Here is a 23,566-nt window from a genome sequence, read left to right on the forward strand (position 1 = left end):
GGTGTTAGAATAAATTTAGGTTCTCTATTTTAAACTTGTGGCATCCATTAGTTGATTAATATTTTGCAGTATTTACACTGAGATGATACGGCGAGTTAATGCCCTGGAAAAAAGCCGACGTACATTTACCTTTAACTGAGAGTGATGTTTTGACATTCACCAAGATGGCACTGGCAGCATACAATGACAATTTGCGGGCAGCTCACAATACTAATGGATTCTGATATTGCTGCAATCTGCAGCCTGTAGTTCCCCTTTAAGAAATGTACTTTCTGTTCTTCTAAATGCATTAGCAATCGTATGATCTCCTGATGAGGCTGAAGAACTTGGTGAACTTGACACTTAGTAATGCCCCTGGAAGCGACCCTGAAAGCAACGTCATCGGAAGGGTGGCGGGGTCAAGGAGATTTCAGTCCAGACTAAAGCAACAGGGAATATGACCGCTGCTCCCTAGCATCCTCCTAACCAATGTACAGTCATTGGAGAGCAAAATAGAGGACTTTAGGGCAAGTTTACTGTGTCAAGGGGAAATAAGAGATTGCTGCACTCTGTTTCATGAAGACATGGCTTGTCCCCGTGCTCAAACTCGAGGGGCCGGATGGTGGTATCCAGAAAGGGCAGAGGTGGTGAGGTCTGCTGCATTATAAACTCGTGGTGCTCGAATGTAGCAGTCTTGTTCTTCTGACCTGGAGATGTAATGATTAAGCGTTGACCATTTTGCTTATTGAAAGAGTTCTCTGCCATAATGCTGACTGCAGCTTAAAAGCAGACATCATGCTAGCACTCAATGGATTAAATGCCATGATTAATAGACAAGAAACTGCTTACCCTGATGCATTTCACATCCCTACTGGGGACTTCAAAGCCAGATGAAATCTCGGCCAAACTCCCATCAGCACATCACCTGCAGCAGCAGAGGACCCAACACTCGACCACTGATAACTCCCATCAAGAATGTCTGCCGTTCCATCCCTTGTGTTTTGGGAGATCTGTCTATCTTCCTACCGGTATATAGGAAGAGTCTGAAGAGCAAGACACTAAGTAAAGACGAGGAATAGATGGTCATGGGAGGCTATGGGATTGCTTCAAGTCGATGGACTGGGCCATGTTCAAGTACTGAATATAACAGCATTGTCATGGACTTGATAGAGACATTCATGGATGAGTGTGTCCCCACAAGATCAATCAGTATCTTCTCCGGCAGAAGCACTAACTAAACCAAGAAATTCAAATCTGCTGAGGGCTGGATTGGCAGATTTCAGGACTGGTGATCCAGGAAAGTGCAAGAGGTCCAGGTGTGGCCTCTCACATGCAAAGTGGCATTTCTAGACTAAATTTGAACCACAGAAGGATGCTTGACAACCCTGGCAGGGCTTGAATGTCATCACCTCCTGCAAAGCAAAACCCAAGCAACATAAGTGACAACAAGGTTTTGCTCCCAGATAAGCTGAATACCTTTTATGCTCTGACCGATTTAGAGGCCCCCTCACGAACCCTGTTAACCCTGGCTACCCTGTCTGAGACTGACATGAGAGCATCTTTCAGGAGGGTGAATCTATGGAGTGCATCTGGCCCAGGTGGTGTGCCTGCCAAGTACTGAAGACCTATGCTAATCGGCTGGCCGGAGTGATTGTAGACATCTTCAATCTTTCTCTTTCGGCAGACTCTTTCGGCCCACTTGCTTCAAATGGGCTTCAATCATACCGGTACCCAAGAATGATGTGGTAACGTACCTCAATAACTATCATCCAGTGGTGGTTTGATCCACTGTGATGGAATGCTTTGATGGGGTGGTGATAAAACATAACTCCTGCCTGAGAAGTGACTTGAATCCACTCCGATTTGCCCATCATCTCAACAGGTCAACAGTAGATGCCATTTCATAGGTCCTTCATTCAGCTCTGGAACACCTGGACAATAAAGATGTATACATACCTCTTCATTGACTACAGCTCTGCATTCAACACTATCATCCCCTCAATTCATCACTAGCTCCAAGACCTGCGTCCTGCCTATCTGTGCAACTAGATCCTCTATTTCCTCACTGGCAGAACCCAGTATTATGATTGGCAACGTTTGCACACTCACCATCAGCACAGGTGCACTACCAGGCTGTGTGCTTTGTCTCCTGTTCTCTCATACCTATGATTGTGTATTTATGTTGTATTTAAATTTGCTGACAACAACACTGTTGTTGGCCAAATCAGTTGTGGTAACTAATGGACATATAGGAGGGAGATTGAAAATCTGATTGAATTGTGCCCCAACAGAAGCCTTTCACTCATGAGACCTGACTACAGGAGGAAGAAGCTGGAGCTCCATGAAACAGTCCTCATTAAGGGATTGGAAGGTGGACAGGACCAGCAGCTTAAAATTCCTTGTTGTTACCATATCAGAGGATCTGTCCTTGGACAGCACTTAAAGCGCCAAAGCGAAAAAAGCGCGGCATGTCTCTACTTTGTTAGAAGTTTGCGTAGATTCGGCATGTCACCAAAACGGTTGACAAGCTTACAGGTTCACAGTGGAGAGTATCCTAACTGGTTGTATCACAGCCTAGTATAGAAACACTAATGTCTAAGAATGGAAAAGACAAAAAGTGGTGGATACCACCTTGGGCAAAACCCTCCCCACTACTGTGTATTTACATGGAGCATTGTCACAAAAATTAGCATCCGTTATCAAGGACCCCTACCATCCAGGCCATGCACTCTTCTTACCTCTACCATCAGACAGGGGTTATAGGACCCACGGCACCAGATTCAGGAACAGTTATTACCCTACAAGTGTCAGGCTTCTGAGCTGGCAGAGATAACTTCACTCATAAGTTTTGAACTGTTTCTACAACCTACAGATTCACTTTCAAGGAATCTTTACAAATCACGTTCTCAGTATTATTTGTGCAGTTTCTTTTCCACATTGATTATTTCAGTCTGTGTATTTTGTAAATTTTATTGTTTTCCTGTAAATATCTGCAAAAGAATGAATCTCCAGGGTAGTATCTGGTAACATTGATGTACTTCTGTAATTTACTTTGAACTTTGTCCCACATGTTGTTAGATACTCATTCTGATTTTCAAACCACATGGCTAATGAAATGGCTGTGCTTTCCAGGGGAGAGCTGAAAATACATCTGAACCAAATACAAAGAGGAGTTTACTGAACAGGCTCCAATGCTGTTAATCACCAAGTGCATGCACAATCGTGATTGCAATGCAGCTGTATACACAGATGAGACTACTTATTTCTCTCTCAACCAAATAATAACAATTTGTTAACTCTGTTACTGTCAGGGACCAATCAGAACCTTTGCCATTTTATCAACTAAGCTTCTCTGTTCTACCTTTCGAGTGAACCCTTTGGTTCACTCTGTGAACTGCTCATGAATTGTTCTCCAAACAGTTCATAAAGTTTGCTACCTCCTGGAATAGGTGTTTTCTTATTTTTTTGGAGCAGTTCTTAGCTTTGCATCTAGGTTGGTTTGGGTACCATGGTATGGTAGCAGTTAGCATAATGTTATTAAAACTCAGGGTGTCAGAGTTCTGAGATCAGTCCTGGTGTCCTCTGAGGAGTTTTTATGTCCTCCCTTTGGAATGTATGGATTTCCTCTGGGTGCACTTTTTTGATCCCACAATCAACCATACAACGTACAATGTAGGTTGTAAATTCTGCAGTGATTACGCCGGGGTTAAATCAATGGGTTGCTGGGCGGCACAGCTCAAATGGCTGGAAGGGCAAATTCTGCACTATCTAAATAAATAAAATATAAATTTAAGAAAGTTCTCTTTTATTCCAAATATTTTTTCTCACAAGTGTTGCAGATACATTATTGTTACCTGTAGTAAGATTGTCCAATGAAACTAGTTTGAGAGTTCCCAAGGTTAAGGCTGGTACTCGTGTGATCTCCAGATGTATATCCTAAGACAGCAGCAGCACATGAAGCATACAAAAGTCAAGTTTATTGTCACATGCAGAAGGTGAAATGAAAAACTTGCTGCAGTATTCCAGGTACATACCACTGGACACAGCATTCACAAGCAAAACATTATTTTGTGTAATTTATGTTAATTTAATAAAGAATGCAATTAGAACAAAAAAAGTCCAATGTAATGCAAATTGATCAAAGTGACCATAGTGTTACTATTATACTGAGGTAATGATTATACTTATAAATACTGGGCAAGTTAAAATCATCCTTGTAGATTTCATCTGGTTCAGATATTGCCCAGACAATATCCTGAAGTATTTGACAATTTTGGAGATTGTAATTGAGATTAATCCATAGTGATGGTGTCTAATAGTTACTCCTGAATGTTGACACGTCTAGACACAAGCACAACAGATCCAGGATGTGCCAACTTCCCCCTCCCCCCCCCCCCCCCCACCTTTTAGTTACCTGGAAAGATCTTTATTGCTTGCTACCGCTCCTGTGAGAAGAAATTAGTATTCTTTCCCTGCAAGAATTTCAAACACGATTTTCCAACAGCTCAACAAGTAGAGGCAAGGTTCTCATCCCTTTCTAGAGTATTTTCTTTCTTCTGGAAATCAAATGTTTTATTAATGAAGTAATTGGTGTAGTGTTGTTAAGAGTCATGGGGTAATGATGCAGTTCTAATGTTAGAAATATTATGTAGATGTATAACAATTATAATTTCCATATTTTTACTGCCATATTAATGCCACTGCAACATGTTTGTTCATGTCATGCGATTTTTCATGCTTGCTGAGGACTGATCATGAGATGATACACAAAACGCCCGAAACGTCATCTATTTACTCTTTACCATAGATGGTCTGCTGAGCTCCCTCAGTGTTTTGTAGGTATTACTTTGATTTTCAGCATCTGCAGATTTTCTCTTGTTGCTGATGTTGAGGTTTGAAAAATGACATGACTAGCTGTATTGCAGTTTGAAAGCAATCTTGATTATGTTTGATTCAGACTTTTATTCAAATGACCCACTTTACAAATTCCATGCTGAAAGCAATGTCTCTGCCATATGCCAGATCTTGGCAAGATTCCCCTGGGATTTTTCATGGGTTTGACATTAGTTTATTTGGTGAATATAGGTGAGAATTGTTTAATGGATTTAAAACAAAATAGAGGAAAAAAACAAGTCCTTAAGTTGGCAGCCTGTGATTAGAGTTGTTGTGTGGATCCTATCCCAAAGATTCAAAATGTATTTCAATGAATAACTGTGCTGCAAGACCATTCTTGCCAGAGGAAGTGCAGTAAGTATTCACCAGACTAGTTTCTTCATTTGTTGGATTTGTTGTACAATGATAGACTCGGGCTTGAAATTAGCCTCTGGGTGACATTGCAGTGTCCAAAATTTTTAAAGGGTGGAACAGGTTTGATTTAGGCAAGTTATTTCTCTTGGCTGAGGAGTCGTTTACTAGGGATCACAATCTCAAAGTAAGAGATATAGACTATAGACTGATGAGATTTTCTTTGGAGGTTGGTGAATCTTTATTATTCTCCACCCCAGAGGGTAGTTGGAGGCACAGGAATTGTTTGTGTTCCAAGTCAGGGTAGATGAATTCTCAATATTTAAGGAATTGTTCGATATGGGGACAGGGTAGGAAAATGGTTTTAAGAAAGGAAATTAAGCAAGGTTTTCATCCATTCTTAACCCCACCACCATTCATCAAGCTCTTCATCTAGTTCCATCCATTGTTCTTACTCCCATAAATTGTAGGAACTCCCACTTACAAAGTAATTGGAGCTAACAATAAAAACAGTTGTGCAGGCAACAAATTGATTAATTGTTTCAGTGATCCTTTGAACCCAGAGGATAGCTGATATTTGGATTTAAATTGCATTTGACTGATTTGATCTTATTTCACTTGTTCTGCAGGGGCAAACATCTCCAGGCTTGGTTGCATTTGATAAATTGTGCTGTATTATTAAGCAAGTCTTGCCTGGTTACTTAATATTACTGTGCTGTTTAGTTACAATAGGCATCTAGTTCCTTTGGGCAGATTGGTCTGGTAGGTAGGAGGGATAGCTCCTTCTGTTCAAGTGATAATTTTCTTTACTGGCATGGCTGTGACATACCTGTTTCAATCCTTCTGGGGATCCAACATGTGCACCAATCCTAAAGCTCAATCCACCATCTGTCCAGTAACATGAGAAGATTTGAAATTAATGAGAGATTGTATTTAAACTTAGTCCTTCAAATACCATTGTCACACGAACATTGGGTATTCCTGTTCTGACCTACCAGTAAATTGTAGTTTAAACTGTTGTATATATGACAACATTGATTTTTAACTCATGTGACCAAAGAACCTCTGATGTTGGCTCCATTAAATGTTTGGCGTTATACTGAATATGAGAGATCTGATCCTTTTCCCCATACTGAATTACAGGGAAAAAGCCTTGCTACAAGTGCACGGCAACTGCCTTACCTGGTTACAGTTCGGTTCATTAAAGATCATTGAAGTAATTTGTTCTGTATTTTCAGTTTTTAACTTCAAGCTTTCACCTAGCAATCAGTATTAATATTTTTATCCTACATTTTTATTAGGTGAAAGGTTGGCACTTTTACTTTTTATCTACCATGTTCCTCACTTTCACTTGGTTTAGTGTCTATCTTTAACTGAAAATTATACTGCACAAAAACCTTGAAGATTGAGTGAAGATTGATAATGGTGTGATTTGTGATCCTATCCAATTTGATAACAAAATCTGCATTGATGGTTTTCCTATGAGATCATTGTTTTCAATCATACTTTCCTTGTAGTTCTACTTAATCTCTCTTACAAAATGTGCACAGTCTGTGTTGAAGTAATTGGTAGAAAAAGTATAATAATTTTGTGTTCTATCTTTTGATAGGTTATGAAAACAATTGTAGCAATGGTATAATATCCAATAAAGGCCATCAATCCAGTAGTCACAATAAGCATCCAACCTCATGTTTAAATACTTCAGAATTAAATAGCATAAATGCTGCAAGATCTCAGCAATCAAACAGTTGTATCAGAGACAAGTAAGTGTTTTAGTTTAATTTTAGTTCTGTCTTTAAAGTGATTACTGATTTGGAGATTACTTCAAACATTTTTCTCCTGGTTGTTACTGATCGAGGTTAATGTACTAGAATTATTAGACCAATTCAAGGGCGGAATCAGTGCAACCTATTTTCTAACTTACAGTAACATTTGTCAGATTGTGAATTTAACTACAAATGTAATTTACTGAAGGTTTTGAGAATTGTGAACTAGAGATTTTCCCATTTGTTTATTTTGTGCTGTAAGAAACCATTTAGACCATCAAATCATTAGTTCTTGGGACAATCCCTTCAGTTTCATTCCATCCCATGCCATCCCCTCATACCCCTGTCGCATATCCTCTGTTAGTAGGTCAAATGACTTTCTCCCGCACTGATTTTCTTACCCCGAGTAGCCAGTTTACTTGACCAGTCATCACACGTTGCGATGTGGGAAGAAACTAGAGCACCTAAGGGAAATCAATACGAGCACAGAAGAGAACATGCCGACTCCGCACAGACATCACTGGGATGGTGGAGGGAGGTGCTTCAGGATTGAACCTGGGTCACTGCAGTGGGGCAGCTACTATACTATACCAACAGGAGAAAAACACTACCAGACGCCCAAATAGACAAATGTACTAAATGACTCAAACAAAAAAGAAACAGTTTCATCTTTTTTTCGGCCTACACTGAAGAAGTTTAAATCTTCTCTTCGACAGGAGTTCAGTGAAACCCTCTCTTGCTGCTCCCCATATATAATTCCCTTGACCCTTCAACTTTTCGATCATATTTTGACCCAGACCCACTATTACAGCCATATATCCTTCCTTGGAACGTGTCTCCGCCGCCAACTGACTCCAGTTGGTTTCAGGATTCGTTTTCGAGCTTCTCAATTTGGACCTTCTGAGGATCTCAGGTACTCACATTTAATTGACTCTGCCTCCCGTTGTTTCTCCCATTGAGCTCTGAGGGCGACACTCTCCGCCATGAGAAGGTACCTGGCGTCCCTTTCACAATCACTTCCACGCCTCCGGGACACCTGTTTCTCAGTTTGCAATGGACCTGTCTGTTATTTCATCCTCCATCAGATCCATGTGTGCAATCGCGGTTTCTTTGACTTTATCACGTCCTGCAAGGATCGCAAGATCTTCCATCAGCAGACCCCAGAGCATGGACTTCGTATCGTGGCCCCGGGCCCGGCCATCAATCTCGGCTGCCCCAGCAACCCAGGGCATATTCAAAACCCGGACTCCAGCACCATCACCGCATGTTCCAATGGCCATGGATTCGCCCCGGCCGTCGAACTCGGCTGCCCCAGCAACCTGGGCATGTTCAAAACCCAGACTACAGCACCATCACCGCGTGTTCCAATGGCCATGGATTGGCCCTGGCTGTCGATCTCGGCTGCCCCAGCAACTCAGGGTTATTGAAAACCCAGACTCCACCACCGTCAACGCGGGTTCCAACGACCATGGACAGCTTCAAAGCGATTGCACAACCACTGACTGCGACTCCAGCCTTGAACTCCAGGCCGGGTCTTCACATGCTGTGATTGTGACTCCCATCTCCCTTTCCCCCACCACCACTATGCCTTGCCCTCAGATCCCATCGTCAGCTCCTGGGCCCCTCAGAGGCTCCATCTTCCTCTCACTGCCAGCCTCCTTCCCCCTTCTGATCCCAACTCTCATCCGTGCCAGGCCTTTATCATTCCTCCGACCTTCAACTCTCTGAGGCAGAGTGCTCTGTCCTCAGTAAAGGCCTCAGCTTTGTCCCCCTTGGCCCACACCTCAGCGAGTTCTGCGTATGCCATGACGCTGAACTCTTCTTCCGCCGGCTCCGTCTCCAAGCTTATTTCTTTGGCAAGGACTCTCCTACCCCCACCAATGATCCCTTCCCCCATCTTCAACCCTCCTCTTCATGGACACCCCGCTCTGGTCTTCTGCCTGCTCTGGATCTCTTTATTGCTAATTGCCGATGGGACATCAACCGTCTTGACTTCACCACACCCTGTTCCAATTCCAACCTCTCTCCTTCCGAACACTCTGCTCTCCGCTCCCTCCGCACCAATCCCAACCTCACTATAAAACCCGCTGATAAGGAGGGAGCTGTTGTTGTCTGGCGTACTGACCTCTACCTGGCCAAGGCACAGCGACAACTCTCTGATACCTCCTTGATCATGACCCTACTAAGGAGCACCAGGCCATTGTCTCCTATACCATCACCAACTTTATCAGCTCTGGGGATCTCCCATCCACTGCCACCAACCTCACAGTTCCCATACCCTGCACTTCCCGTTTCTACCTCCTACCCAAGATCCACAAACCTGCCTGTCCAGGTAGACCTATTGTCTCAGCTTGCTCCTGCCCCACTGAACTCATTTCTGCATACCTGGACACTGTTTTATCCCCCCTTGTTCTATCTCTTTCCACCTATGTTCGTGACACTTCTCATGCTTTGAGTTTTTTCAATGCTTTTAAGTTCCCTGGCCTCCACCGCCTTATTTTCACCATGGACGTCCAGTCCCTATATACCTCCATCCCCCACCAGGACAGTCTCAAAGCCCTTGGCTTCTTTTTGGATTCCAGACCTAACCAATTCCCCTCTACCACCACTCTCCTCCGTCTAGCGGAATTAGTTCTTACTCTCAATAATCTCTCCTTTGGCTCCTCCCACTTCCTCCAAACCAAGGGTGTAGCCATGGGCACCTGCATGGGTCCCAGTTATGCCTGCCTTTTTGTTGGCTTTGTGGAACAGTCCATGTTCTAAGTCTATACGGGTATCCGTCCCCCTCTTTTCCTTCGCTACATCGACGACTGCATTGGCGCTGCCTCCTGCACGCATGCTCAGCTCGTTGACTTCATTAACTTTACCTCCACCTTTCACCCTGCCCTCAAATTTACCTGGTCCATTTCTGACACCTCCCTCCCCTTTCTTGATCTTTCTGTTTCCATCTCTGGAGACGGCTTATCTACTGATATCTACTATAAACCTACAGACTCTCACAGCTACCTGGACTATTCCTCCTCCCACCCTTTCTCTTGCAAAAATGGTATCCCCTTCTCACAATTCCTCCGTCTCCGCCGCATCTGCTGTCAGGATGAGGCTTTTCATTCCAGGATGAAGGAGATGTCTTTCTTTTTTTAAACAAAGGGGCTTCTCTTCTTCCACCATCAACTCTGCTCTCAAATGCATCTCTCCCATTTCCCGTACATCTGTCCTCATTCCATCCGCCCGCCATGCCACTTGGGATAGGGTTCCCCTTGTCCTCACCTACCACCCCATCAGCCTCCAGGTCCAATGTATAATTCTCCGTAACCTCCGCCACCTCCAATGGGATTCCACTACCAAGCACATCTTTCCCTCCCACCTCTTTCTCCTTTCCGCAGGGATCGCTCCCTACGCAACTCCCTTGTCTACTCCTCTCCCCCATCCCTTCCCACCGATCTCCCTCCTGGCACTTATCCTTGTAAGCGGAACAAGTGCTACATCTGCCCTTACACTTCCTCCCTCACCACCATTCAGGGCCCCAGACAGTTCTTCCAGGTGAGGTGACACTTTACCTGTGAGTCGGCTGGTGTGGTATACTGCGTCCGGTGCTCCTGGTGTGGTCTTTTATATATTGGTGAGACCCGACGCAGACTGGGAGACCGTTTCGCTGAACACCTACGCTCGGTCCGCCAGAGAAAGCAGGATTTCCCAGTGGCCACACATTTTAATTCTGTGTCCCATTCCCATTCTGATATGTCTATCCATGGCTTCCTCTACTGTCAAGATGAAGCCACAATCAGGTTGGAGGAACAACACCTTATATACTGGCTGGGTAGCCTCCAACCTGATGGCATGAACATTGACTTCTCTAGCTGCCATTAATGTCCCTCCTCCCCTTCTTACCCCTTTCCTGATATATTTAGTTTTTCTCTCTTTCTGCCCATCACTCCGCCTGTTCTCCATCTCCCTCTGGTGCTCCCTCTATCTTTCTTTTTCCCTAGGCCTCTTTGTTGGAAATGGGGTTGTTCAACTTTTCATTATCTGCTATTGAGTCATCAGGCCTGGCGGTGTCTCCTGTCTGTAGAGCACCTGATTAAGGAACTTTAAACTAGTTGTTCTAGCATAATCAGATTACATTAATACAAGTGGAAATGTAGTCAGTTGTCTGCAAGCAATGGGCAAGATGGTAGACCGATGAAAAGTAACTGAATTTGGCCTTATTGTTATTTCTTCAAATGTATTAGACAGATTTTTAAAGGCAGTGGTGCATATTTTTAAAATATGTGCGTGCTTTTTATTCTCCAGTAACGATATAGATATGGAGACTGAACACTACAGCAATGGGGTGGCAGAGTCTTCATCAAATGGTTTCCTTAATGGCAGTTCAAAACTTGATCATGATATGGATGAAAATGATGCAGAAATGGGTATGAACATCTAAGTTTTACTGGGTAAAGGCGGGCAGTGAGAAATTTGTTCTGATAAAGGTCAGTGCACAAAATATTTTTTATTTTTCTCCTTTTTAAGATTAACTGATTTACATAAATCCACCAGATTTCACCTTCTTTTGTTTCTGTGGGCTTTCACTTTTTATGACATTAATGAGCTGTTTTAACATTAAACTTTAACTAAATATTTGTGTGCTTATGAGGATAAAAGTGAGCATTGGATTTGTTTTATAACTGCATAACTTAAAACAAATTGAAAGGAAGCACAGAGCTGGAAATGAGCATCTTAGTTTTGCTTTTAATTTAGTGAGATGCACACAGGTGATGTGGCATAATGATGTATGCCATTCACATACTTTTACATATAACCTGTAATGAATTATTTAAATGAACAAGAGTGTTTAATCATGTATAATTGTATATTTATAGATAATAGGTGCAGGACTAGGCCATTCAGCCCTTCGAGCCAGCACCACCATTCAGTGTGATTATGGCTGATCATCCACAATCAATACCCTGTTCCTGCCTTCTCCCCATATCCCTTGACTCTGCTATCAATATTTACAATATTGCTCAAAATATTAAATACATAACACACCTTCCTGCTTAGCTATGAACTCCAACTCAATGTAGAATACATCTTAATTTGCATATGTAATGTATTGCTCTCTATTTTATATTTATATAAATTTTAAAAATACTATATAATGCAATTACTATATAGACATCCACAGCACAGTAAATTTTAAATAGTCCCAATCACTTATGATTTAATTGCTATGGAAGATTTACTCTTTTGGGACAATGTATTTGCTGAAAGGTCACTCTGCTTGGCAGGTGAGACTTGTGTTGTGAAACAATCTCAGTTTCTGGGGCCTCCTTTGTGGTGGTTGTAGGTGTTGGCCTCGGGACAACAAGAAGTGTTTCTGACAGCTCTTGCCACCTTTCTTCTGGACGTGTTGGTGTCCCAAACAGTGCATGGCAAGTTGCTTGATCTGCTGATCTATCCCAGGCCACCAGACGAAGTTTCAAGCCAATGCTTTCATTTTGACCATTCCTAGATGACTGGCAGAGCCAGTCAGTGGTGTAGTCGCATCAGCACCGGACTTTGAGGTGAATGGTCCAGAGTTTGAATCTAACCAGCTCCTTGCTTACTTTCCATCTGTGCTGGATTGAGCCTTGAGATAGCAACTTGGCCTTATATAAAAAAAACAGTTAAAATTTTACAGGAACAGCAAAAATGCCACCTGAGTATTACAAGGTTTGAAAAGAAACAACAAGATGACTGACATGTAGTTCCTCCAATACTTGAGCTTTCAGCTTTAATGGTACAACCACTCTCAATCCCCACACACGGCAACACCTGCCAAGGGCACGCTTTTTATGCAGAGTGCGGTAGTGTTAAAAGCCCTTTGAGTGTTTATGGTGCGAAGCACTTCAGACTCTTCTTCCATCTCCATCTATGGTAGGCCTCAACGAAGTCCACCTTGCTGAAATGTTTTTCTTCAGAAAGGTTTGCAAAGATATCCTTTGTCCTGGGCAGAAAGGATATTGATCTGCTTTCAATACTGGGTTGATGGTGACCTTAAAAATCACCACAATCCTGACAGACCCATTCTTCTGGGTTACTGGGACCACTGGAGTTGCCTATGGGCTCCAATCAATCTTGGAAATAATTCCCTCAGCCTCCATACGATCTGGCTTACTGGCTACTTTATTACGGATGATATAAGGAACTCGGTGGGCTTTCTAAAACTTGGGTCTGGCATTTTAATTTAACACTGTTTTACTCTTGATATGTTTGAGTTTCCAATGCCATCCTTAAACACTGCTGTAGCATCATCTTATTATTTTTAATTTGGCATCTTTCTTAATTTGCTTTCAGTTGACTCCGTTGCAGGAGATGTGACATGTAAATAGTGGATAAATCTCCAATCAATTTGTAGTTGTCTCAGCCAATCACAGCCCAACAATGCTGGTCTTCCTGTTTTTATAACATACAAGCCCAGTGTGGGGCTTTCCCGCAAGAATTATCTTTCCTCCAGTATTAGTTCTTAGTTGGATATCTGCAGGCTTCAGTTCAGTACCTGTGAAATGCCACAAACTCATTTTGGGGAATGACTGTAACAGCTGAGCCAGTGCCCAACTCCTTTTTAATTAATTTGCTGTTCACTTCTAGTGTAATCCATATTGGTTGTCTATTGTTTCTTTACAGATTGTAAATCTCTCAAGGATATCCATTGCTGTATCACTCTTAGCATTATCAGATTTTTATCAACAGCATTCAAGTTGGTGCTTTTTTGAAACAGCAACTTCACTTTTTTTTTCTTCACAGTGGAGTCCATTTATTTTTGTCTGCCCAACATGATTGTGTCCTCCTTTGTCGTTTTTTCCTGCAAGTTTTGCCTTTAAACCTGCATTGGTCAGTCTTTTCCACAACGGTAACATAATTCTTTCGGCCAGGCAGGTGTCTGTTTAGACATTGCAACTTTGTACACTTCAATTCCTGACTGCAACTTCATTGCAGCTTTGTCTGCTGTTTCCATTAATATAGCAGTTTCAAATGTTCTTTTAAAAGAGAGTTTTGCTTCAGTTAGGAGCCATTTTTGAATGTTTTCTTGTAAGATTCCACAAACGAAATAATTTTTCAGTGCACCACTAAGCCCATCACTGAACTGGCAAAGTTTAGACAGTCTCTTCAGTTCCGCCATGTATGTTGAAATGTACTCCTCTTCCTTTTGATTCTACTTATGAAACATAAAGTGCTCTGCAATCAACAGTGGCTTAGTTCTAAATGTTCCTGCATTACTTTCATGATATCAGCAAAACTTGTTTCATCTGGTTTGGTTGGAGCAGTCAAACTTCTAAACAAACTATATGCCTTAAATGCAATGCACTCAACAAAAGTGGCACTTGCTTTTCATATGCTTCAAAATACTGCTTAATTTGCTATGTATACAATATCCAGTTTTCTCTTGTGCAATCGAACACTTCTATCTTTATGTTGTAGCTAGCCATTTATGCTTTAATTTATGATTATCACCTGGTGGTCACTGTTTATGGACCCATTAATTCGTCCATTTCTGCTTTTAAAAAAAAAAGCTCTACCATCTTTCTCTTCAAGAACATGTGCTGCAGTCTTTCTATAAATGATCATCTCACTGCACTTGAACAGGTAAGTAGTCGTCTTGGATTTGCTTAAAACCTCCTTGTCACCACTGTTATGTTTTGTAGCTCTGAAACAAAACTAATTGAAAGGAAACACTGAGCTGGGGATGCACGTCTTATTTTTGTTTTACTTTAGCAAGATGTGCATGTATAATAGGGCACCATGTATGCCATTCAGACTTTTACCTATTACCTGTAATGAATAATTTAAACAAATTATTTAAACAACAAATAATGTTTCCTAAACATTACTGGAATGTTAAATACATAGCAATAGGTTTTGTATTAAAAGAAACTCAAGTAAATCAGTTTTTGTGCAATAATTTTTAATTGGTCAGGTTAAAAGTAGTTTGGTTACAAGAAAAGATGCTCAGACTCAAAGCAAGTGCTTTCCTGTGATGTACCAAGGTAGTGTCCATTGTGCAAAACCTGGCACCGTACACTTACCTATGTGGTGTTCAAGATGTAAACAGATGATGCTCTGAAGACTAAACAAAGTTTGTAAGTATGAGTGTGAAAAATCAGTTTGTAATTAATTAACTGCAAGTCATTTGAATGGTTGTTAGGTATGATTTTGGGTGTTATAGATAACACTTTCAATTATCATTATTTAAATTTTCTCAAGGTCACAGAAGAAGTGAGGCCTGGGACTGAATGATTGGGCAGGCTTAAGGGGTCAGGTTTTTTAGTGTTTTCTTTGTATACTTTAAATGGACTAAGATTTTAGTCTTTATTCTGAACAATTCATTCCGATCTTTCCTGTGAAGATTTTGGGTCAAATTTTAATTTGTATTGTATTTTCAGCCAGTGATTCTGAAGTGCTGACCCTGCTAAATATGCTACTTAGAGTCGCTGTCTACTTCTGTATTTTGTTTAAAATCTGACCGTCTTATGTAATGGAGAACTTAGTTTGGTTTTGTTTTCTCGTGGATTTTCAACAGAAATAGACTTGACTCAGTCACGACGCCAACTTTGTGGAGGCAGCCAGGCAGCGATTGAACGCATGATTCATTTTGGGCGGGAACTGCAAACAGTGAGTGAGCAGCTGAGAAGAGAATGTGGCAAAAATACAGCTAATAAGAAAATGCTTCAGGTACTAAAGTTGTAAAGTTTGTGTATGATTTGGAACTAGTATGTTTCCTGGAAATGATCAATTAACAATTAACTTTAGGGAGGAAGAATTTTTTAATGGCTTGCCTCCATTGGTGGATCTGTCTCCTTGACCTCAGGGTTGAGCGAGTGATCGAAGGCATCATGTAAATTGTGCATTTAAAACACATTGTGTTGATGAGAATGTCGTAGCCTCAATGGGAATGAGATCAGCATGTCTGCTGATATGTGTGGAGACAAGCAACATTAATGTTTCGGAGCTGTGACTTCTCATTAAAACCTTCCTTAATATAAACAGTGCTGTAACTCTTCATTAGGTCAGAGAGAATATGTGAAAAGAGAAAGTTAATATTGTCAGATCAGAGACCCTTCATCAGAACTTGAAATGAAATCCTAAGTAATTGCAGATGTTTGAAATCCGAAATATAAACTAAATTCATCCAGCATTTTCTGTGGGTGAGCCAGAACCTGTGGAAAGAATGAAATGTTAGCTCTGTTTCTCATTCCACAAATGCTGCTTGATCAGTTGAGTGTTTCCAGCTTTTCTGTTTACAGATTTTACCATTCGCTGTTACTTTGATTTCCTCTTATTTCTTCTTGCATTCACGTCCTCTATCCCCTTCCATAACTTTCGTGTAAGGGACTTCAACATAGAATGCAAAGCTAAGTACAGTTTTGTTATGGTTCTCAAAAATATGATTATCAAGGTATTGAAATTGAGACGCAGCTTCAACTGATATTGTTTCAAAGGTATAATCAAACAACTTTCATTTAAATGTACATGAGTGAATCTGCAGATGCTGGAAATAAATAAAAACACAAAATGCTGGCAGAACTCAGCAGGCCAGACACCATCTATGGGGTTTCGAAACGTTGTCACTACCTCCTCCCATAGATGCTGTCTGGCCTGCTGAGTTCTGCCAGCATTTTGTGTTTTCATTTAAGTGTTGTAGATGGCTGTTTCTCCCCCTTGCCCCCCCCCCACACACACACACTGATTACAATTGTGATTTCTTTACCCCATTCAGGATGCATTTAGTTTGCTTGCTTATTCTGATCCATGGAACAGCCCAGTAGGATACCAGCTTGATGTGGTGCAAAGAGAGCCTGTGTGTTCAGCATTAAATAGTGCTATATTAGGTGAGTATGTTGTAGTCACTTGTTAAAGTCGTTGCTCAATGTGACTAATAAATCTAAGAATGTATTTTTAATCTGACTCTACAGTGGGAGGTTTTTTAATTCAATAACATATATCCTCCAGGCCTTGAATACTCAAACATTACTTGTATATTCCCTGTCAAGGTTACGTCTGGACAAAACTTGTAATTCATTGAAGTTGATGGTACTAGACTCAGTATGTAACCCTACCTTAACTGTTGAACACAATAGTACTTGATCACGTCCATCAACTTCCAAAGGCCCAGTCCTAGTGCCATGGCCCCCTTTTCTGGCTGTCTCTTTGTACAGATGACTAGATTAAACTGAATTTTCAGTTCCCTTTTTAGCATCCAACACTAACTTATCATTTCTCTAATTTTTTACTGAGCAACAAATTCTCCCCACCCCCCATTCTGATCTTTTACTACTTTTCACCTGCCTATTACTTCCCCTGGCTCCCCCTCCTCTTCCCCTTTCTCCTGTGGTCCACTCTCCTCTCCTATCAGATTCTTTCTTCTTCAGCCCTTGACCTTTCCCACCCACCTGGTTTCACCTATCAGCCAGCCTCTTTCCCCCTCCCCCCCACCATTTAATTCAGGCATCTGAATAGTTGAGTTCCTCCAGTATTTTGAGTGCTACTTTGAAATTCTAACTTAATTTTCTTTTGAATTTTTGAATTTTGTCTTATCTTCCTACCTTGACCAACTGGAGGTTAGTCTTACTGGTCCTCAACCCACTGAGTACATATTGACTATGAAGGACCCACCTTCCCAACCACCTTTCATTCCCCCCACATTCCCATCACTTCCCCCAGTATCTACTACGTGTACATGCTAAGAGTACCTATATGAAACCCATTTTGTCACAGAATGTGAAACTTCATACAAACATCACCAGAGGTCAGTGGAGCTTTACTGCCACTGCTCACCCTTAAGAAATTTATTCAGCCCATGCTGGTTTACAAAGCAATGCAATTTCCTTCACTAATTTTACCTGTAATCAATTCTTTTCACATTCCTGTCAGTACCACCAGCCATCTATTGTGGGAGAAATTTTAGATTTTGCAGTTAACTTACTAATCTGTAAATCTTTGTGTGGAAGGAAACTAAAACAGAGAATGTGCAGACTGCATAGACATCACTGGAGGGCAGGACTGAACCTGCATCTCTGGAACTGAGAAAGCAGCTCTGTAAGATGCAGCTGTTATTGAGCTGCAAGTTGCATCTTTTGATATGGAAACAAATCTTTAAATCTGCAATTCACATTCAGTGTTCTGGATCTGTAAGGTTCATTGCATCCATCTCTTCTATATTGCAACTCCTGACTGACTCAAGGGAGATATTAAGGAAGAATACAAAAGTTAAAGTTCTTACTTTTGTTTTTAGCTGTTAATATATCTGAAAGGCAGTCACTGTAGGTCAGGCCCTGTGCATACTACAATTACCCTGCAGAACTTGAACCTCCCTCAGAGACTCAATCCCCAAAAGGAATTGTCAGATCAGCATAGAAGCTTCATTAATATGCAATCTGTTGTGATCGCTATAATGTGTTCGTAGGATTCTTAATGGTTCATTTCAATCTGGGCCAAATTAACCTTTCAAAATATTTAATAACTAAAATAATATTAAGCACCTTGCTTTATCTCCCATCTGTCTTCAGGAGTTGAGTTACAGGGGAAAGATTGAACAGGTTAGGACTTTATTCCTTGGAGCGTAGAAGAATGAGGGGGGATTTGATGAGGTTTACAAAATTGAGGGGTATAGACAGAGTAAATGCAAGTAGACTCTCTCCGCTTAGAGTAGGAGATAAATACGAGAGGACATGGTTTTAGGGTGAAAGGGGAAAGGTTTAGGGGGAACTTCTTCACTCAGAGTGGTGGGAGTGTGGAATGACCTGCCATCTTACATGGTAAATGCGGGCTCACTCTTAAGTTTTAAGAATAAATTGGATAGACACATGAATGGGAGAGGTCTGGAGGGTTATGGACTGGGTGCAGGCCAATGGGATTAGCGGAATAATGTTCCGGCACAGACTAGAAGGGCCGAATGCCGTTTTCTGTGCTGTAGTGTTTTATGGTAATAGCATTGCTGTTACTGACATAAATGTGTAAATGTAGATGAGTTAGTAAGTTTGCAGATGATGTGAAGATTGGTGGTCCTGTGGGTAGCAACGAAGATTGCTAAAGGATGTACTGGGATATAGATCAGTTGCAGATATAGGTGAAGGAATGGCAGATGGAGTTTAACCAGGCCAAATATGAAGTATACATCGACAGTACAGGCTTTGGATGTTCAAAGGTTTGACTAGTTATACTGTTTTTATTCCTTTTAAGTATTTCAGTAAGAGTTCTCTGCAAGAGATAAGTGTTAATTCTCTCTCTAGGTTTTACAGTTTGTATTGTCGTCTTAATTTAACATAGCTTAAAATGATGCTGGAAACAATCAGCAGTTTAGAAAACCTACGTTCAAAGAGAAAGTTAGTATTTTAGGTTGTGCATCCTTTGCCAGTTTGATTTTTCTCAGTTCTTCTATTTCTCCTTCCACTGATGCTGCCTGTCCTGTAGAGCGTAGAGCTTGTGTTTTTATTTTGAATTTCTAGGATCAAATTCTTGACTGAAAGTTGGTTTATTTGAAATCCCTTGCCTTGAATTTGAAACTTTGAACTTACCACCAGACTTCAGGTTTTCATTTGAGTACAAATCTGTTTAAAGAATCTTTACATTCATCAAAGTAAGCTATTACATACTAAAGAATTTAATAAGAGCAGAATTATTATAGATGTGCGTAAAATTTATCTTCTGCTTACAGCAGAAGCTTACCAAATTGACTGGAATTAACTGAGCATCACCATGACAACTTGATGTAGTATTGTAACCATAGTCTGGTATTTTCTATTGATTTTTAATTAACACTACAGCTGTTAAGATGGCAAATTGAGACTTCTCTATACCTCATTGCTGGTGCTGTTACGTTAATTTGCAGATTATTTGGTAATTTCCATTGACTCTGAACTTGCAACTAATTTATTGTTTTGTTTTGCTCTTACAGAATCTCACAATCTGCCAAAGCAGCCGCCACTGGCTCTTGCTATTGGTCAGGCTTCAAAATGTTTAGAGTTGATGGCCCATTTGGGTATTGGTTCGTGTGCGTTTGCCACTGTGGAAGAATATTTGCACTAGCTATGTGTTTGTACAGCTCATCCTAGAGCTACCTTAACATTTAGTGACCTTACGCAGCACCATGTCTGCTGAAGGGAAACTGACTTTTAATTTCCAGTGATCTTTTGGGACAGATCTACACGTCACTCTACTTCTGCTTCCTACTTTACAGCATGGTCCAGCTGTTTTCTAACTAATATGCACAGTTCATTGACATGTTTTTGCATTTTTATATCAATGTCTGGAGGAATTGTAACAGTGTAGTATGTATGTTTCAGTGGAACATTACTATGCTTCCTTTTTAATCCTCAAACATGTCAAAACATTTTCATCTTGCGTGGGCAGATTAAAGCTCCGGATGAAATCAAGGTCCATTCAGGACAATGTTGCTCATTCATAAATATTTGGAAGATGAATTAATTGGCTAAAATGTCAAAAAAGTGCTTTAATTGAAGTGAGAATGTCTGAATAAAATATTTAGGTACAGATTAAAGCCAAAAGAAGTTTTTTTTGTACTTTATTAAGATGTAACTTTTTGTGATAAACCAAAATTTGCAAATTGCTGTTGTGTGAGTGGATCTTCAACCGTGAGCATGTCTAATGCAAAATGGATTACAACAACTTTTACATCAATCCACATCAAAAATTACATGCTTGAGTAATCTGGTGGATCTTTTTAAGTATAATGTATGGAGGGGAAATGAAGACTTTCCACTTCCAAGTATTGTAAATTTCCATTCCTCAGGAGCTGAAAGGCAGTGTCAACAAGTGAATGGCTGGCTGTAGTCTGCTGGTCTATTTTTCCTCCAGGTTGTCTTTGTCTGCATATGCTCCCAATCATATGTTTTCTTCTCCATTTCCCCCAGAACACTGTTCAAATGCAGAGAAATCCATTCCACACCCATCATTTTAACCATTGTAAAATAACTGTTAAGTACTTGTCAAGACATTGTGTGGTAATGACTTTATTTATATTAAACCAAATACTTTTGTCAAAATCTGCAATGTCTTAATTTAAATTTCATACACTCTGCATTTTAAGCAGTGCTTGAGTGAGTACTTTACTGCAATAAAATGTGTAAACCATAATTAATCAGCTATTAAAGATTTAAATCTATTGAATCGAGTAGTGGTTCTTTGCTAGCCTTTGCATTATTTGCAAACAAAAAAGGGCAAGTTTTTGAAATGGTTTACCATATTTATCTTCAGTTGATTAAATTTTTCATTCACTGCTTGATTTATACCCTTAATATGGTTAGGTTTACAAAGTAGTAATGTCCCAACAGCTCTACAGCCAATATTTAAAATAATGCACAAGGTTGTTCTTGTATATTTTAAGTCATCTTGTTTATAGCTATGACAATTGAGACCAAGTGAATAAATTATGATGCCTGTAGTGAACACTGTACAGTTAATTTAATCTGAGAAAAATCCATTTATTTTTGACCTTGCTAATCAAGCATTAAATTTTGATGTTTCTTATACTGAGTAAAGAATTCTGATTTTAACATTGACCAATATCTATTGATTGAGAAACATTTTTAAGGTGTGACCTTGTGTGTGCAAATTTTGGGTTGCCTGTTCAGATAACTAGCTTCATATAAAACTATTTAATTGCCTAATAATGTGCTTTAGGAGGTCAAGAGATTATGCAAAGTATCAGTACAAGAGCAATATCATACTGCTCCTTAATGGCTTTTTGCAATTGTGCTTTGGAAAGATGAAAACAAGCAATACATTTCAAAGGATGATTATTCAGTCAATTGGTGGCAGGACAATTATGTGTGCATGTTTTGCTTGACAATATTTGGGGTACTACAATTTTGTACATTCAATTTGACAATAGTGAGAATAATGAATAAACTATTTAAATGATTAAAGCAATTTGGAACTTGGGTTGAAGTACACACAGGATGGTCTTGGAACTCTAGTTCATGTAACAGCTGGATTATACAGATTGACAAATAGATTTTATATTAATTATGTTCTGGCATTGACACTTCATGGAACGAAGAATCCTATACGTAAAGGTACTAGAGTGTAGGGCACCTAACGGCAATGCTGGCTTCTGGGCAAAATAACTAACTGGGTTCTTTCTTGTGAGGTTCAGGAGCCAAGCACTTTTACAGCTCCCTTGCTATGAAGTGTTTACCATTAGATTAAATTTCCTATGTAATTAATATTTAAAAACTTTGCTGAGTTGGAAAAATGAAATCTGACCTTCCTGATGTTGTATTTCAAGATAACAGAGCCTCAATATTTGAGGATCAGTATTCTAAATTTAATTCCAGTTTATTGAAGGCAGATCTCATATTGTCATACTTTACAATATCAGTTTGGTTGCAATAAGGTTCAATCCCTAGTGTATGCTGTCATGATACAATACTGTTTAATTAAAAAAACTTTGATGCTTATCTCTTCATTTTAGAAAAATATTTTAAGTAAAATTAAATTGACTTGAACAATTCGTAATCATTACTCATCTTTTTAAAAAGGTAATAACCCCTATAACACAAGGAAACAATTCAATCTGTAATATCTTTCAAAGAATTGTAATTATTTGCTAACATCTTCCCTGTACTTTTGCATGTTTCCTTTCTTGGTTATATAATAATTCCTTAATGTTTTATTTGTTTCTATTAGTATTGGCAATTTCCTATTAATAACAATCTGCATTGAAGTAGCTATAATTTGTTGTTGCAAATGGCTGTGTGTCAGATCAGGCAGCAACTGTGGAGAAACATTAACAATAGGTTAATGGATTTTAATTATAACCCATTTCTCCAAATCTAATCCCTTATTAATTGTGAACTATTATCAACACACCAAGAATCTTAGTTTCTCTTGTCTCACTATGGTGTCCAGATATAGGATTAACTCAGCATTATATATTTATGGAAGTTAAAAATCCCTTGGTGACCTTTGCAAAAGTTACACTGAAATGATGCCTTTAGTCTGAAAATAACTGTTCATCATTATATTCTGACCAGTTTTATATCTGAGCTGTCACTTCCCCTTCCTTGCATCTGTAGACAAACTTTTGCACTGGCAGTTAAGTATATGATCCACCTATCCTATCTCAAATGTCTGCCTTTGGTAAATCATTTATTAGCCATATTTGGTCTCAAGTTTGTTTTGTTCATGTTCTTTAGTGGTATTGCTGCCACACAGTTGGGCATGGGACTATGCTCCTGGTTTAATGTTGGTTTTAGTGTAAATGGCTTAAACTCATGCATGAAGGTTATCTGTGTTTACTGTTAATAATCTTTCCTATTTCACTGAAACACTACACAAATGGATACTGCTTCTGTAGTTTGAGATATTTGGAAAACAATATTAATAGGTGACCATTGTATCCTAATTTGCTATTTCTCTAAGCTTGGTCAGTTTTGAATCTTGACAGTTAATCATACATGTTTTTGTGGATTCTCTAAATTGAACAGGCAGTTTTATTGATTACATTCTTCTCAATTTAGATGAGAGGAAGTGGTGGGTTATGAAAACCAGACAGGAAAATTAGTTGAGACAAAGATCATGTATTCTTCATTCCT

General features: G+C 40.0%; 1 protein-coding gene across 3 annotated transcripts in view; it reads left to right on the plus strand.

Moving 5' to 3' along the window:
• The window catches only part of ranbp9 (RAN binding protein 9), a 77,325-nt gene extending 55,796 nt beyond the window's left edge, over positions 1 to 21,529 (plus strand). For 2 of the 3 annotated variants that reach the window (XM_059945553.1, XM_059945554.1), the window contains exons 10-14: positions 6,833 to 6,986; positions 11,280 to 11,401; positions 15,532 to 15,683; positions 16,729 to 16,840; positions 19,906 to 21,529. In XM_059945553.1, coding sequence (XP_059801536.1) covers positions 6,833 to 6,986; positions 11,280 to 11,401; positions 15,532 to 15,683; positions 16,729 to 16,840; positions 19,906 to 20,036 — 671 coding nt within the window. In that variant the 3' untranslated portion in view covers positions 20,037 to 21,529. Of the gene's footprint in view, positions 1 to 6,832; positions 6,987 to 11,279; positions 11,462 to 15,531; positions 15,684 to 16,728; positions 16,841 to 19,905 lie in introns of those variants that run through there. The other variant, XM_059945556.1, reaches the window with a different exon arrangement.
• The last annotated feature ends 2,037 nt before the right edge of the window (positions 21,530 to 23,566 follow it).

Source organism: Hypanus sabinus, chromosome 20, assembly GCF_030144855.1.
Source record: "Hypanus sabinus isolate sHypSab1 chromosome 20, sHypSab1.hap1, whole genome shotgun sequence".
NCBI lineage: Eukaryota > Metazoa > Chordata > Chondrichthyes > Myliobatiformes > Dasyatidae > Hypanus > Hypanus sabinus.